Consider the following 17,525-nt stretch of genomic DNA (forward strand, 5'->3'; position numbering starts at 1 on the left):
GGGAGGCTGTCTTCCTGAATTACAAAAATATTCTGGTTTTTAAGTACCCACAAGTCGTCATGGTACCATATAAAAACTTCATTTTCAGGCATTTTGTCAAAAGCCAGGGTGTCAAGAAAAATTCAGCATGTAACATAAATGCTTATTCCGCTCATAGGCAGCAGCAAAAATAGCAGAAATAAGGCGCTAGGCGCTGTCCGGAACATAAAGGAAGATCCAGGCTTGATTATTAAGCGAAATCGTGGATAGAGTGAAGAAGCCAGGAAGAGGTAGAAGACAAAAAGAGCAGAAATACAGGGTATAGCATAGTTTTGCAAAGGGTACGTCTTCACTACCCGCCGGATCGGCGGGTAATAATTGATCTAGCGGGGATCGATATATCGCGTCTCGTTAAGACGCGATATATCGATCCCCGAATGTGCTCCCCGTCGACTCTGGAACTACACCAGAGCGAGCGGCGGTAGCGCAGTCGACGGAGGAGCCGGGGCCGTCGATCCCGCGCCGTGTGGACCCCAGGCAATTCGATCTAAGATACTTCGACTTCAGCTACACTATTCGCGTAGCTGAAGTTGCGTATCTTAGATCGATCCCCACCCCAGTGTAGACCAGCCCAAAGACTTGAAGGTTTTTGCCAGTGAAGGGATTATAGGAAGTATGTGACCTGGCCAGAGCAGCAGGCAAAGTCTAGATCCAAACTAAAGCTCTGGAATTCATATACAAAGCCTGAATGAGATAAATGCACAATCCCCTTCCATCTACGATGAGACATAACAGCTACAATCATCCAGTACACCACCAGCTAACTGAGTCCAGGTACAAATTAGGAGTCAGAGCCAGGCCGCCTCAACAGCAGTGCCAAAGCTTTCAAACACCCACCATCTTCAGGTCCCACTACAAGACTCGCTCCTTCAGCAGAGCACTCAGCAAAGAAATGCCAGGAGTGCACATAGAGGAAAACAAAGCTCTCACCCAAGAGGACTAAGATAGATGAACTGGACAGAGGAGTTGGACAGAGTCTTAGGCACTATGATTGAGTCTTAGGCACTATGAATCCATGCCTGCAGTCCCAGTTGCTAGTGTCACAAGATCACATCATAATCTAAGTAGGTTTCTAGTTTATGTGGTTGTGAAGAAAAGCTTGGAAAGGTGACCAGAGTCATCTCTGCCTGAGTCTGTAGAGAGCCTGAGACAATAGCTCTGAGATGGATGAACTGCCCCAAGCATTACAGTGGGTGTTCTTTGGGGGCCCTTCCAACACCACTCAATGAGAAAAGTGCAGCTGCTGGGGTGAACGCTGGGGGGTCCTAATATTATCTCTGCTGCTCTCAGGGTAGGGAAGCCCATGCCATTACCACCTCTCCTAGTGAGGGGCATGGCCATGGCACAGAAACGCAGTCATGGGGCCCCATGTTAAGATGTGCCTAAGGCTCCCAAATTGCTTTAATCTGGTTCTGATGCTGGATGCCAGCCTGTCTCTCTGACATCTCCTCGTGGAAGTCTAGCTATCAGCTCAAGCTCAACACGGCTAAAGCAGAGCTCCTAATCTCCCCCCTCAGCTCTTCCCCCTCGATCATGGTGTACACCACCACCATTCTACCTCTCAGGTCTACAACCTGTGTTTCTGACTCAGACCTCTCTCCGAGTCCTCACATCCAGGATCTGTCTACGTCGCCAAGATTCTTTCTGAATAATCTCTCAGAGATACAGCCTTTTCTATCCAGCCACACAGCTAAAACTCTCCTCCGGGCTCCTATTGGCTCATGTCTCAATTACTGTAACATCCTTTTTTTCTGGCCTTGATATATGCCGTCTTGCCCAGCTTATCTCCATTTAGAGTACTACGGCAAAGATAATTTTCCGAGCACATCATTTTGACCATCCCCTCCTCTTTCTGAATCCCTTCACTGGCTCCCCTCTTCTCTATCATATCAGACATAACCTGCCTGTATTCACTTTTTAAGGCCCTTCTCTTTCTCATTCAGTATTGACAGTCAGCTCCTGCCACGCATCAATCCATGCCACCACCTCTATTGCTTACTGGTAATATTTTCACACACGCCCCTTGGAGCGTTCTCCCATGCTACCCTTCGTGCCCGGGAGGCACTCCCAGTAAACAGCCATAAAGCTACTTTTATCTTCCTTCAGAAACCCCCTAAAAACTCTCCTTTGCCATGAGGCCTACAAAAACCTTGACAACGGTTAGCCTGCTGGTATGCTGAGACCACAGCCTGTCATGCTGCCTCCCCCCAACCATTTGTTTGTTTCCTTGTACTCCCCCATCTGTCTGTATCCATCTACTGTCTTACCTTATACTCCTTGGGGCAGGGACTGTTTTTTTGTTGGGTGTCTGTACAGCGCCTAGCACCATGAGGTCCTCAGCTGTGCGTGGGGCTCAAAGGAGCTATGGCCATACAAATAAATAATAATAATAATGGGGGTGCTCAATCAGGATGTGCCTAAAGCTCCCAAATTGTCTTAATCTGGTCCTGATGCTGGACAACAGGCAACATAAAATGAAAGTCGGGAGACCACAGAGGAGGCAAGGTACAGAGATGACCAAGGCAAGGTTCAAAGTTTTGGCTGTGAGGATTATTACAAATCAGCCCAGAAACTGCCTGGCAGTCACTAGTCCACTGCAAATGGACACAACCGCTGGGTTACACTGGTTACCAACCAGGGGGTTGCCCACCTGTGAAACCATTATTGGCAGATGCCCTTGTTACAGCCAGGTTCCATGTCCATCCGATGAGATCACCAATCCCAGCAGCAGCCACAAGAGGGGTGCAAGAGGAAAAAACCCATTCTCAATCTCAGTTATGAGCAGGTTGCTTTTAGCCACTCTTTTCAGCTCTGGAATACTAGGGCACACTCCTAGGCTCAGACCTCTTGTTTGGCGCCCTTCCAGCCATCCTAACCCCTAAATCTGGTGTCTGATTCCCCAAATCCCACTAGGAATTACCCCACATTCCCATACAGCTCCACGTGGTGATCTAGAGAGCACATCTTGAGACTACTATAGCTTTGGGCTGAGACATGGTAATCTTCCTTTCTGTAGAACTATACTCTCCATAAAATTATTCCATCCAAGAAGACAGACACCAGTTGGATAAAGATAATCGAATAACCTCTAGAGATTCATATGTGAAGTACACACATGCACATTTCTCTTCATCACTTTCTCTGCAGATCTTAACATGTGCGCCACACAGAGATGAGGTACTGCGTCACATTATAACTGACAGCACCAAGTCCCACTATCGCACCAATAATAATGAAGCCAGACACAGCTTTTGCACTTTCAGTAAAGAGATTTGACAAGCTCCACAAAATAGGTCTGAATCCCACACTGGTGATGAATATTAATCTCACAACCTAGTCGGACATCTTCCCAGATCAGCAAGAAAGCTAATGAAAAATACAAATGACTTGCAGTAAACCTCTATAAAAGGATACAAACCCCACCATAAAAATAGTCACCTAAACCCCACAGGGAATGCACAGCAATTTACTGTACCTGTGGTTGATTAAAAGATGAACTACATTGAATGAGTTAGAGAGGCAGATTAGTGCCTCAGGAAGGGAAGAACATGCTGTACCCAAAGTGGACACAAATTAGAAAGCAAATTCTGAAACATACTTCTCCCACTCCCTCCTCAGTATGTCAATTCTGGTCATGAGCTATCAAGTCATTGAATCTGCCTACCCTTCCTTTCAAATAAAGATGGAAGATGAGTTTAATGTTAGAATGAGAAAGTCATGCTTCCTGGTACTTATGTATTCACTAGTTATTACAATTGTGAGCCAAGTTGGGATTTCAACTATGATTATGGGTTAAGTACCAGTGTGCTTAGTGCTGTACAATATGTTACTCCTGGGGGAATTCTGCACTACTGCGTGTGCACATAATTTTTTGCACAGAAAAAAGCTTCTGACAAAATATTGCTGCAGTTCCGACTTTTGCCCACCAGAGGGTGCTGTAGCAATAGAACACAGCAGCAGCCAGCTAGGGAAGAGAAAGAGCCTGCCTTCTTTGCAGCGCCTGTCAGGCCTGGTCAGGAGACAGGGGCTATGGAGAGACAGTGTTGGCCTGCTGGGGGACCAGAGAGGGGCTCATAAGGGCTAGTGGGGGAGGACAGACTGGGACAGTGGGGGAGTGGAGGCACAGGGCCACGGGGGGAAAGGAGGTGCAGGGCCACATTGTGATGGCGGAGGCGGTGCAGAATTATTACTCAGAGTTCTGTATTAATATACCTAGTAAGGAATCTATTTGTCAAAAAAACATTTCCTGAATGTTTTTTGTTGTCTGTGTTGTTACAGACATACTTGCTGACAGGTATTTTGAAATAAATGACCAAAAATAATTGAAATTGGTGTGATTATATAATTTTTCAGTGCAGAATTCCCCCAGGAGTAAATATGTCGAGAGTGGTGCTTGTTTTAAAAGGCTTATGGCCTGAACTAGCCATAACAAAATTCAGACACAATATGCTGGCTGGCCTACAGACACTTCTAAGTGGCCACCTTTGAATCCTGTGAGTACCCTTTAAATACACGTCCCTAAAAACATGTATGTATTTCAATTTGCCATGACCTAAACAAGGAGAGATGAAGAAAAAACAGGAAGTTTTTTAAAAAAAAAAAGCTAAATGTTATCCCATTTTCTATAAAAAAGTATTAATTCATAAGAAATTACGTAAATAAGCTAACATGGCAGAGATAGATATTGATTGCTTTATGTGGAAAGAAAGTAAATTTGGTTTTAAAACTCAGAAAAGTTTAAAAGTATGGTGACAGATTATAGAGAAATAAATGGTTTCAGAGTAGCAGCCATGTTAGTCTATATCCGCAAAAAGAACAGGAGTACTTGTGGCACCTTAGAGACTAACAAATTTATTTGAGCATAAGCTTTCGTTGGCTACAGCCTACTTCATCTTTTTTTAGAGAAATAAATGTTATTTATGTAATGTAATCGGTATTTTGTTATGTGATATAGAAGCATGTTAAAAACAAACTAAGTTAAAAAAATAGTGGAGACTGAGATTCAATTGATAAACCAGTTCACAGCTGAATCAGTCACTGAATTCCCCTCCACTTTGACAGGTTTGTTACCACCACATCAAAAGAAATTACAAGTCTCCTGCTGGCCTGACATTTTTTTTGCTGGCTCTTTTCAAACTCTCTTTATATTAAAAAAAAAAAAAAAAAAACACCCTTCCAAAAACTAAAATCAGAAGCTTCATTTGGGTGGGTTCAGTTGCAATTCTTTCCCTGAACAGGCTCCTGAAATACCCCGGGAAACATTGGAAGTTATCCCAACAAGCCTATTCACATGCAACACCCACATTTTTATTTTCTGAGATCCCTACCTGGAGGGTCATTTGCCAGAAATGAGGATCTTTTATTTCTATAAGGGGTTCATCTGCTCCTACTGATTATTAAGAACATAAGAATGGCTCTACTCGGTCAGACCAAAGGTCCATCTAGCCCAGTATCCTGTCTTCCGACAGTGGCCAGTGCCAGGTGCCCCAGAGGGAATAAACAGAACAGGTAATCATCAAGTGATCCATGCCCTGTAGTTCATTTCAAGCTTCTGGCAAACAGAGGCTAGGGACACCATTTCTACCTATCATGGCTAACAGCCATTGATGAACCTATCCTCCATGAATTTATCTAGTGCTTTTTTGAATCCTGTTATGGTCCTGGCCTTCACAATATCCTCTGGCAAGGAGTTCCACAGGTTGACTGTGGATAACTAATGTGATGCCCCATTTTTTAAAAAGGCTCCAGAGTCGATCCTGGCAATTACAGGCCGGCAAGCCTAACTTCGGTACCGGGCACATTGATTGAAACTATAGTAAAGAACAAAATTATCAGACACATAGATGAACATAATTTGCTGTGGAAGAGTCAACATGGTTTTTGTAAAGAGAAATCATCCTCACCAAACTACTAGAATTCTTTGAGGGGTCAACAAGCATGTGGACAAGGGTTATCCAGTGGATATACTGTACTTAGATTTTCAGAAAGTCTTTGACAAGATCCCTCACCAAAGGCTCTTAAGCAAAGTAAGCTGTCATGGGATAAGAGGGAAGGTCCTCTCCTGGATCAGAAACTGGTTAAAAGATAGGAAACAAAGGGTAGAAATAAATGGTCAGTTTTCAAAATGGAGAGAGGTAAATAGTGGTGTCCCCCAGGGGTCTGTACTGGGACCAGTGCTGTTCAACGTATTCATAAATGATCTGGAAAAAGGAGTAAACGGTGAAGTGGCAAAATCTGCAGATGATACAAAACTACTCAAGATAGTTAAGTCCAAAGCAGACTGCGAAGAGCTACAAAAGGATCTCACAAAACTGGGGGACGGGGCAACAAAATGGCAGATGAAATTCAATGTTGATAAATGCAAAGTAATGCACATTGGAAAACATAATCCCAACTATATATTTTAAATGATGGGGTTTAAATTAGCTGCTACCACTCAAGAAAGCTCTTGGAGTCACGGTGGATAGTTCTCTGAAAACATCCAGTCAATGTGCAACGGCAGTCAAAAAAGCAAACAGAATGTTTGGAATCATTAGGAAAGGGAGAGATAATAAGACAAAAAATATCATATTGCCTCTATATAAATCCATGGTACGCCCACATCTTAAATACTGCGTGAAGATGTGGTCACCCCATCTCGAAAAAGATATATTGGAATTGGAAAAGGTTCAGAAAAGGGCAACAAAAATTATTAGGGGTATGGAGCGGCTGCCATATGAGGAGAGATTAATAAGACTGGGACTTTCCAGCTTGAAAAAGAGACAGCGAAGGGGGGATATGATAGAGTTCTATAAAATCATGACCGGTGTGGAGGAAGTGAATAAGGAAGTGTTATATACTCCTTCTCATAAGATAAGAACTAGGGCTCACCAAATGAAATTAATAGGCAGCAGGCTTGAAACAAATGAAAAATATTTCTTCACTCAATACACAGTCAACCTGTGGAACTCCTTGCCAAATGATGTTGCAAAAAGACTATAACGGTTCAAAAAGGAACTAGAAAAATTAATGGAGGATCGGTCCATCAATGGCTATTAGCCAGGATGGGAAGGGATGGTGTCCCTAGCCTCTGTTTGCCAGAAGCTGGGAATGGACGACATGGGATGGATCACTTGATGATTCCTTCTGAAGCACCTGGAATTAGCCACAGTTGGAAGACAGTATAATGGGCTAGGTGGACCTTTGGTCTAACCCAGTATGGCAGTTCTTATGTCCTGATTGCCTGTTTACTTCAATGCCTATCTCCCAGTTACTTCACCTTAACCTCACTCTACACCTGTCCCTTATACCTTCTTCTTCTCACCTGTTCTGTCCTCCTCACCCTCTCTCCCTCACCTGGTCTTTCCGTTCAGGTAATTTCCTCTGAACTAAACCCAACGCCCCAGAAACAACAAAACTAACATGACATGTGCCACCATCACATTGATTGCTCGGCTTGTATGTTATATCCCTTTCTCCTACACCTTTGTCTTGTCTATTTAGACTGTAAGCTCTTCAGGGCAGGGACTACTACTACTCTGTTTGTAAAGGGCCTAGCACAGTGTGACCCTGACCTTGGCTGGTCCTTAGGCACTACTACTGTGGTAAACATGATTATTAATAGCCTGCTCTCCAGGTGCAGATTTTGCAATAAGTAACATGCAAAGAAACCAGAAAAATACTTCTCTTGACTATTTAAATCCAGATACACAGTACTGAAAGGCTCCAATTAGCTCCTGATTAAATGACAATCTTACGCAGTTACACAGGTTTCCACAGAAATATGCATGGCATCTCCCCCTACACAATAAAATATGCTGTGTGACAAAATCCATATATACATATGAAAAACAGGAAAAATGGAGACAAACAGCACTGAGTGATAAAAAGACAGCATATGCCAGAACAGTTTTCTGCCTTAGCTACGGTTTGTTTTTGAAACTCTAAGAATGACATTAAGGGTCTGTTCATGCAATATTAATAGCGAATGCTCCTTCTGTGATCTCTCAAGTGCTCAAGTTAGACTTGGGGTGGGAGGTTGTTTTTAAAGCCCCATACTTTGTAAGTCAGGACCCATTGCTATCAGTGTAGTGCAGCTTTTCTTGTACAGATTGTTTCATCGATTTACAAAACTGGGAAACAGAACCCCCTACTCCCACACTAAATCTTTAAAAAAAGTGTTAAGTCTGGCTTTCCTGAAAGCCAACCCTATTTTTAAAAGCTGGTTACGTGAGGATTCCTAATCACAACCCGTGTCTCCCACTCCACCCCCAGCTCTGATGTAGAGTAACTAATCTATTCCACTACTGGATGGGTCTATCAGCATTCCTAAAGAACACCACCACGTGCACTATGCACAGGTGATACATACACACTGTGGACTACCTAAAAGTACAGTCACTCCTCTGTTCTACTCCTCATTTAATTGTGGGTCTCTACCTATGGAGTGTGCCACTATTTTCTTCTGCTGCCCCCCCCCCTTTTTTTCTTTTTTTGAGTGGGAGTGGGGAGGGGAATTAATGGAAAAGAGGAGATTCTTAGACCTGAAGTTGGCAATGGTTGCCTTATCCAATATTATAGGGGTTTTCCACAGCCTGGGGGCTGCTGTAAAGAGGACTTATTCCCATTATTAGACGTGGGCTCCATTAGTCTTAATGTAACATACAACTGCTGTAGTGGGCCCTAGAAAGAGGCAAGTCCTTGATATCTCCCCAATAAAGGCTTTCTATACCACTGCTGGAACCCTGAAGTGAATTAAGTACCGTCATAACTGGGCAGCCAACGCAGGTTGAGGAGCAGCAGCAGAATATGCTCGCTGCAGCTCACCCTTTTTTGGGAAATGCATTATGCACCTGTTGCAGTTTCTTCATGAATTTATCCAGACCAAGGCAAACTGAGTTACATATGCCACTTCTGGAGGTGGACAATGCATGAACTACCGTGACCAGGTTGCTCGGGAGGAGTGGAGAATTCTTGCTGCAAGCCTGAGTTGAAAGAAAGCACTTTTGGAGACAGTGTATAACTGGGAATCCAGAGACAGTAATGAGACAAAGTGTCTAGTCCATATCAGAAAGCCATCTATTTGACACAAATTCTCACTCTGTTCAGAAGCGAAAGACTGAAATAGCAGGGAGTAGCGCAGATCAGGAGTGAGATGCATTGGCAGAGTTGTGTGTGGATGTCAGTATAATCTTATGTGCTCTGGGGTAGAAACCTAATTCTCAACTTGAATTTGTTTCTTCTACTTTACTATCTAATGCATTGGGGAGGAGTAACAGACCTGCCCAGAGATCATGGAACATATTGTGCTTGTGATCTAACCTGGGGATTCACAACCTGGAGGCTGGGTCATAACCACCCTACATTGCTTTATAGTTAGGCATTTTTTAAGCCTGTGTTATAATATGGGGTCACAATATGGGAAAGGTTGAGAACCACTCATCTCAGCTATGCATAAATGTATTTTTAAGAACGTAAAAGATACACTGGTTGCATCATTAGAATTCTTGTAAGAACATTTAATGGCAATATAATTTGGCTCAACCGATATATAGCGTCCCATACATATGTGAAATTGGGGTGGGAGTGACATTGTGATCCTGAAGAATTCCACAAACTTGAGAAAGGAAACTCAGAAGGATTTCCCACCATTTTATACAAGATTATCTGGGTCCTGCAGTTTTATAGGTGGAACAACTTAACGGGAAAGTCATCTACCCAATATGTGAGTTCTAACATTTCTCAAAAAAATAGTTATCTGCAAGATTTTCACAAAAAAAAACCCCAAATATTTCCTATAAGATTTCATCAATACTTTACACTAGTTCAGTTCTAACGAGTAATTACTAATTTAGGGTCAAGTTTAGCTCTCTTGTCACACCTGTGCAACCCAGATGATATCATGGTATGGGACAGAAGTGTCCAGCTCCATAATTTCAATGTTGGTATTTTCTTTAGTAGGCAGTGAAAAGAAATCAAAATGGACTGTTATTGTACTACAATGTTTAGAGAAGCATACAGGAAATCATGTTAGTAATTAAGGTTTCTAGTTGTACTGGTCCTTGGGAAAAGCTTTCTAGCCAGAAAGCTACACCCCAAGAAAGACTTACATAAGAATGGTCATACTGGGCCAGACCAAAGGTCCAGCTAGCTCAGTATCCTGTCTTCTGACAGTGAAATTTTCTCTTACTTTTCAATTTCTCTTTTCCAAAAAGGGCATGACTGCTGATTTTTCCTACCAGGGATTAGTCCATCTAAACTCATAATATATTAATGAATATGTAGAACTATTACCACTGTATACACATGGGAAATTATCCCTTTACTAGAGCTGTAATTCCGTGAATGTTCAATGTAAATCAGGTTAAAAATTGGTGGTAAGTCTCTAAGAGAATCTTAATAAGGATGAGCAAACTTAATAAATACAAATGTTATTTCCACATAAGAAGTGTGTGAGTAGATATTTGAATCGGTGGATATGCCACCCCTTTGAGGTGCTGACAGGGGAGATGAAATTTATCTCTCCTTCGAGCAGAGTAAATCTGCTGATTCTCTACTCATTGTAGAATGACCAACAGTGAGATGGAAATAAGAATTAATCAATGCAGATTACTTAAGTACCACAGTAGAGAAACCTTTTGCTAAAGACTGTGTCAGCAGAGACAGTGATGAAGCAAGGTGGGGCTCTGTGAAGGCATATGGTGGGATAAGTTTCTGCTTGGCAGATTTCTTCTGCTATTGCACAAGACTGGTCTGTCCATTAGCTAGAGAACAGTCTGGTAGAGTGTGGTCATAGTCTACATACATACTTATGTACCCTCCATCGCTTCAGTATCCGAGTGCTTCCCACGTATTTACTGATTTATCCTCACAACACTCCTATGAAGTATGGGATAGCATTCCCATTTGACATATGAGGATCTGAAGTACACAGAAATGAAATGTTGCTTAAGTGCCTGAGGTCTGTAATAAGGTCAAAAATAATCCCTATCCTAACTGTTCTCTCCATTGTACCAATGGGATCTTTGAGGAAGGCAGGAAGTTAAAGCAGAGAAACTCTCTACAGATTTTTTTCCCCAGCATTGCATCATTTGATCTGTGATATTTCTCAGAACTGGAGGAAACCCTGCCAGATACAATATCTGGCAAAGAACATAAAAGTCTTGCAGATGGAGATGACATTCTCCATGTGATAACAAATCTATGGCAACCCTTAGGAAAAGTATATTTTCAGAACTGAAATATACAGAGCTTCAACTCACTTCTCTGTTACTGCGTGGGATGCTTTGGAAATGCACAGCTTAATCATCTTTGGAGTACTGGCCAAAGACATTTGCAAAGATATTTTTTAAATGATCAAGCGGGAGTAAAATAGTAAAAATATACCAAATTCCACCAAAACGATTAGCAGTCAGTACGCTATGAATAGTCCAGAAGCTTGGGAATTGGATATGGAGAGTTTCACCTCTGGGTCACCAATTCAAATCCAACCCAGATGGCTAATAATGGCAAGTAGTTGGCATTCAAAGTGTGTTGTTGACCTGTGGGTCTCAGTCCAGTTCCAAGTGGACAAGTACTCAACTCACAACACATACAATCACAACTGGCACTAATTAGTACCCTGCCTACCAGTTTTCACCAATGATGGGAAGTGCCAAAGAGACTGAACTTCCTACACAATCCTAGAATGTGTCCTTCCATTCCAGTACAGGTGAACAGTACAGGACAGAGTGGGAAGGGCTTTCACTGACACTGCACTTCATTTGTCCACTGGACAAATACAACTTCATTTGCTAAGACTATCAATCCAGTGCCTTTCACAAACACTGCATTAACTTAAATAGGTTAATATTGAAAATTTCTTCTTTACTAGTAGGCACTAAAAATGGGGCAAACAGCACAGGAATGCAACTTCTGCCAAAAACGAAACCACAGCCCACAGCAGGCAGCCGGTATTTGATCATTAATTTGCATCGCACCCCTGAGGAAATCCTGGCAACAAAATCTTTGGCTGACATGCAGGACTATATTGGGAAACTAAGAACCATTTAGAGAATGCCTTCTGCTTAATTAACACATTACATAGACTCTAAAATTTATTATGAAACAATTTTCAAAAATGAGTGCCTAAAGCTGGGCTCCTAATACTTATTGAGGTGCCTAGAAAAGTGGCTCAATTTTCAGAACTGCTGAATACCCAGCAAGAGAGACTGAACGAGACTGATCCGTATCAGATCAACAAGGAGGTACAGGAGAACAGTCACTTATCCTGGGGGGAGGGTATCTGCGATAGAAGCAATTATCTAGACAGACCATGGAGTTACATGACTATTAAAGAGAACAGAATTGGGGATATTTAATTGGTAAAGATGAAGATTTCAAATCAAAACCATTTTGGAGAGAACTGCATCTATGAGAAAAAAATTCAAGGGAAAACATGGCCTAAATGCCTAAAGTAGAGCACAAAAGTGAATGAATCAATGTATTTAACCTTTTACCTAAAGTACGGGAAGAAATTTCACACCACCTTCCCTATATCAAAGCAGTAATTGTCTTTAAAAAAAAAAAATATGGACAAATGGCTTCTGGATAGCAATGTTTACAGTACTCATTACAGTACTTTCAATACTCAGGAGTATGTCTATAGGGTCTTTAAATGTTTTTCTTTATCAAAAACAAATAGAAATACTCTTATACCTTTGTTAAATTTGCAGACTAACACAAGGATAAATTCATGGTGGTGAAGTCCATTAATGGATATTAGCCAGGATGGGTAAGGAATGGTGTCCCTACCCTCTGTTTGTCAGAGGGTGGAGATGGATGGCAGGAGAGAGATCACTTGATCATTGCCTGTTGGTCCACTCCCTCTGGGGCACCTGGCATTGGCCACTGTCGGTAGACAGGATACTGGGCTAGATGGACCTTTGGTCTGACCCAGTACAGCCATTCTTATGTTCTTAAGGGAAAAATCAGATTCAAATTTGCCTTAACTCAAAACTTTCTTGGGCTCATCTACATTTGACAATTATTTTGGATTAAGGCAGGGAGTGAATTTAAAGCACAACAGTTTTCCAGAATAGCTCCCTATGCAGACACTCTTGTTCCAGAATAAGATTGCCTACATGGAAAAATTAACCACAATAGCTATTCTTATTAATTTCCCTGTATGGACAAGCCTGTTGTGCAGGGCCGGCTCTGGCTTTTTGGCCACCCCAAGCAAAAAAAAAAAAAAAAAAAAACCTGCGGCACGGCCGGAGCCAGGGTGCAGGGGGGAGGGAGCGGGAGGGAGAGAGAGAAAGGGGGCAGGCCAGGGCTTCAGCAGGGCGCTGTCACGCGGCCCCTCCCGCCCCGCCGCCTGCTGGGAGGGCTCTGCGCCGCTCTGGTCGGCGGGGAGGGAAGGACGCGGGCTGCCCTGCCGGGCTTGCTGCAGGGCACTCCCGGCCTCCGCGCCGCCGCCCCCTACAGGGCGGCCGGAGCGTAACAACACACACAAAAAAAAGCAGCCGTGCCGCCCTAGGATTGGGCGGAATGCCGCCTCCTACAAGCTGCCGCCCCAAGCACCAGCTTGCTCGGCTGGTGCCTGGAGCCGGCCCTGCTGTTGTGTGAGAGTATGAGGATTCAGTCAGAGCCCTTGCTGGGCTAGAAACCATGGTTTTATTCTGGAATGATTAAAGTTAATTCTTTTTAGATGACTGCAGTAATCCAGGGACAAACCAGCTAAGAAATGGGAAAGTCACATTTTGACTCATCTGTAAGTCTCCATTCAAAGGAATTCAACAAACCAGCAAACACCGAGACAAACTCAATATACACTGGAAGAAGAAATTTTTAGTAATTTGCATATTCACAACTTACTGTACCTCTTTATATCTATCAAATCTTACATTAAAATCTTAACTCGCTGACTCATGATGCTGTAGGATGTATGCATAACACTCACATGAGGGCTAATCTCTTCCTAGGTGGGAGGCTGGATTGATAACCACATATGGCGCTTTCTATCTCTGGATTAGTGGTTCAAATTCCTACCCAGATGATTAGCAAACCAAAGTTACTACAACCAGTTTCAGTATCTGTAAGAGGAGTTTGCCAGCTCAGGTCAATGGGTAATGGACATGTGGCTACTTTACCAAAACCAGAATTGTAATCATCAGTCATTGGCTTGTTTACCGAGCACATTAGCAGAAAGTCAAAGCTTTGAATTCATATGGATACTGAATTTGCCTCTCACATCTGTAAGTGGTCCTTCCACATCAGGACAGAGATCCACTGGCACATGGTGATGTAGAGTAATCTCTGTGGTACTAGGTATAGGTGCTACAATCCATTTCATTTTCTTCAGCAGGGATAATTTTGTCATATTCTCCATACTCTACGGCAGAACTAAATTCTGTTTTATTTTGCATGCAGGAAGTATATACCATATGACATCAGTTAAACAAAAGCTTCCTTTCTTCTCAACACCAGTGCCCAACAAGCCCTGCCAGTTTTGTCCCTAACGTTTGATACATATTCTTCTTAAAAACCCAGTTTGTCCAATCCAAAATGTGAACTTACTTCATTGACCTTAAAATAGTCAAAGCACCATCATTTGATGCATCATAGATCTCAAGAATTAGGTGGAAACGGGGTCTGGATTATGACTAAGGTGAGCCAAAAATGGAACTGTTAAGAACAAGACAAACAGCTCTTTTGTCTCCCAAGACACATACTTGAAACAGATCCAAAAGAAAGGCAGGAAATAGAAACAAATTCTGCTAGTGGTACTCAACTGTATCCCATGCAGGACGTTATCAAAGCCTTCAAGCAGACAGATGATATTGTAACACCCATACCACTAAAAAGCAGACAAAGGAAAAGACCACATATAAAAGGAAGACATGAAGTGTGTGCTTCTGCTAGCAGGCAACAGCTTACCATCTGTAGAAACTGAACACACCATATATTCTCCGTGACTGAACACAGGATAAAAACTCAGTGTAAAAGTCATACTGAAAACTGTTTTTATGCTTTTCAGATCAGAATATTCCAAATGCAGAAGAAGACCTCCCAATCTGTTCCTTTTAAACTTCTAAATAACAAGGTTAACAAACCCCTTACATTTTCAGAGATGTCAGGATATACACCCATTAATATTGATTAAAGATTTATGAAGTGTTTGATGTAAAGCTTCTCAAGAAACAATTCTGCACTATAAGAGAAACAATCCTACTGAGCTAACAAGAGATTCTGATAATAGTTTGAAAAACACATTCTCTGAATTTTGAACTGGTCAAAGTAAATAATCAACAATTCAGTCCCAAATTATCAAGCAGCCGTGTCTGTTGGTTTCAAATACATTTTATACAAATTAGAAAGCACTTTCACAGATTCTGCATCTTTTTTCTGAATATTCAGCTCCAGGTCTGTTAAAATCCCTTCTGAAATGTCCAGCTACTGAACTATCAATTCTACCACAGCATTTGTTTCTAAGTGGCTCTAACACCACGGGCCTCAGTACAATACACAGATTCCAGCTTGGTATGGTGTGTTTACTGAAATTTTGCTAGTAGAAACTAAAACTATGAGGTGTCCCACAAAGAGTCTCCAGCCACAAATCTAAAAAATTAGCAAGCATAGAAAAGGAGGAAAAAGTGAAGTAACATGTAACCTTACCTCCTGAAGCCGTAGTCGTATTTTGTTAATGGCTCGGAGCCAGCGAGCTCTTGCGGGAGAAAATGCTGGGGGTTCATTTTCATCAAGGTAACTTAAAACAAAGACATGAGAACAATTTTAGAAATAGAAAAACCACAAAGTGAAATACACTCATTCAAAATGTGGCATTATTGTTAAGGAACTGGAGTGCAAATGCAATTACAGCTCAAGAGGCACATGAATATCTAGCACATCAGAAAGCCACATACAACCCCAAAGATACTCCTGTAAAGGAGATGCCAATCTAGGGCAGTTAGGAATAAGAGGCAGTGGACTGAAATAGCAACTATGGGAAAGAGAAATTCCTAGCTTTCTAACAGTATAAAACTACTATTCTGACACTTGATGACTTAGATAATGAGACAAACTCGTTCCTGGTCTTTTCAGGGGAGAAATTCCACATGTGAGGGAAAGAAATATTTTTGTAGCTTTAAAAAATAACAGCCTCAAGTTGCTTAGAGATTTGCAATGTTAAAAGCAGTCCCAGCAGAAAGGGAGTAGGAGGGGTATGTTTGTGGTCACAGGTCCATGATAAATGCAGTTTATCAAATTGCTGCCGCTACCACCCCGACCGGTGGGGCGTGTGCATATCTGTCCTTCAAACACTCCGGTTGATCATACTTTTAAACCACAACAACCCAACATGTACTTGTCTACACATTCTCCCTTACCACACATAGCACTAGTCCATTCCTTGTACATTTCCCATTTACATGGTGAGCATTAAGGGGAAGGCACCTGGTCTTTACCTCTCTGTGTAGTGCCAGACACACACGACAACTGATGATAATGTAAACAAACAGGAAATAGTTATTTCTGCGGAAAGAACGTTGCTGATTTGTAAGAGGAAGGCAGGATCAAGTCTGAAGGAGGTGAATGAAGTAACCACAAGACTTTTAGAAAAGTTTAGCGCTCTCTTTTTCACCAGTCTTTTTTGTTGGTAGTGATGTCATCTTTTTAGGTCTCTGACAATTTTTGTCTACATAAAAATTGCACCTATTTACCTATGTTAGTAAAAAGGTGCTTATACCTGTATAGTTCATTCTTATTCATAGATTCACAGGTTCCATCTAATCTGATCTCCTATATAACACAGGTCAGAGAACTTCCTCAAAATAATTCCTAGAGCAGAGCTTTTAGAAAAACATTCCATTTTGATTTAAAAATTCCCAGTGATGGTAGATCCACCACAATCCTTGGTAAGTTGTTCCAATGGTTAATTACTCTCACCATTAAAAATTTACATCTTATTTCCAGAATGAATTTGTCTAGATTGAACTTCCAGCATCTGCATCACGTTATACCTTTCTCTGCTAGATTGCAGAGCCCATTATTAGGTATTTGTTCCCCACTTAGGTACTTATAGACTGCAATCAAGTCACCCCTTAACCTTCTCTACATTCAAGGGAATAATTACACCGGAATAAAGCACCTTTATACCAACATAACTGCATCCCCTCTAGGGTCTTGGACCAGTTTAACTATTTTGGTAGGAAGTCAGCCACCTAAGCAAATAGTTAAGTTGGTACAAAACCTGTGTGTAGACCAGTCCTAAGCCTAGGAGTATTTCTGCTTCAGCTGAAGTGAGACAAATAACGAAGGGCTGTCTTCACCATTGGCAAAAAGGTTGGAACATTACAGTACAGGACCAATAGCAGAGGAATTATAGCAGTGAATCAGAGGTGAGAAATTTGCTTATTCATATGATGAATACTGAGAAATAATCTACAATAATAATGCAAATCATTGTACTCTGACAGGCTAATAATGGCAGTCAGATAGAGTACAGGGCAATTGCAATTATACAGTTCCTG

The 17,525-nt window shown here is 41.9% G+C and overlaps 1 protein-coding gene across 1 annotated transcript in view; it reads right to left on the reverse strand.

Annotated features, from left to right (window-relative positions):
* Positions 1-17,525, reverse strand: part of UNC13B (unc-13 homolog B) — a 308,551-nt gene that overhangs the window by 196,019 nt on the left and 95,007 nt on the right. Inside the window, exon 8 of the mRNA XM_065406871.1 lies at positions 15,673-15,763. Within this exon, the coding sequence (XP_065262943.1) occupies positions 15,673-15,763 (91 nt within the window). The remainder of the gene's footprint in view (positions 1-15,672; positions 15,764-17,525) is intronic.

This window comes from Emys orbicularis, chromosome 6, assembly GCF_028017835.1.
Source record: "Emys orbicularis isolate rEmyOrb1 chromosome 6, rEmyOrb1.hap1, whole genome shotgun sequence".
Taxonomy (NCBI): Eukaryota; Metazoa; Chordata; order Testudines; family Emydidae; genus Emys; species Emys orbicularis.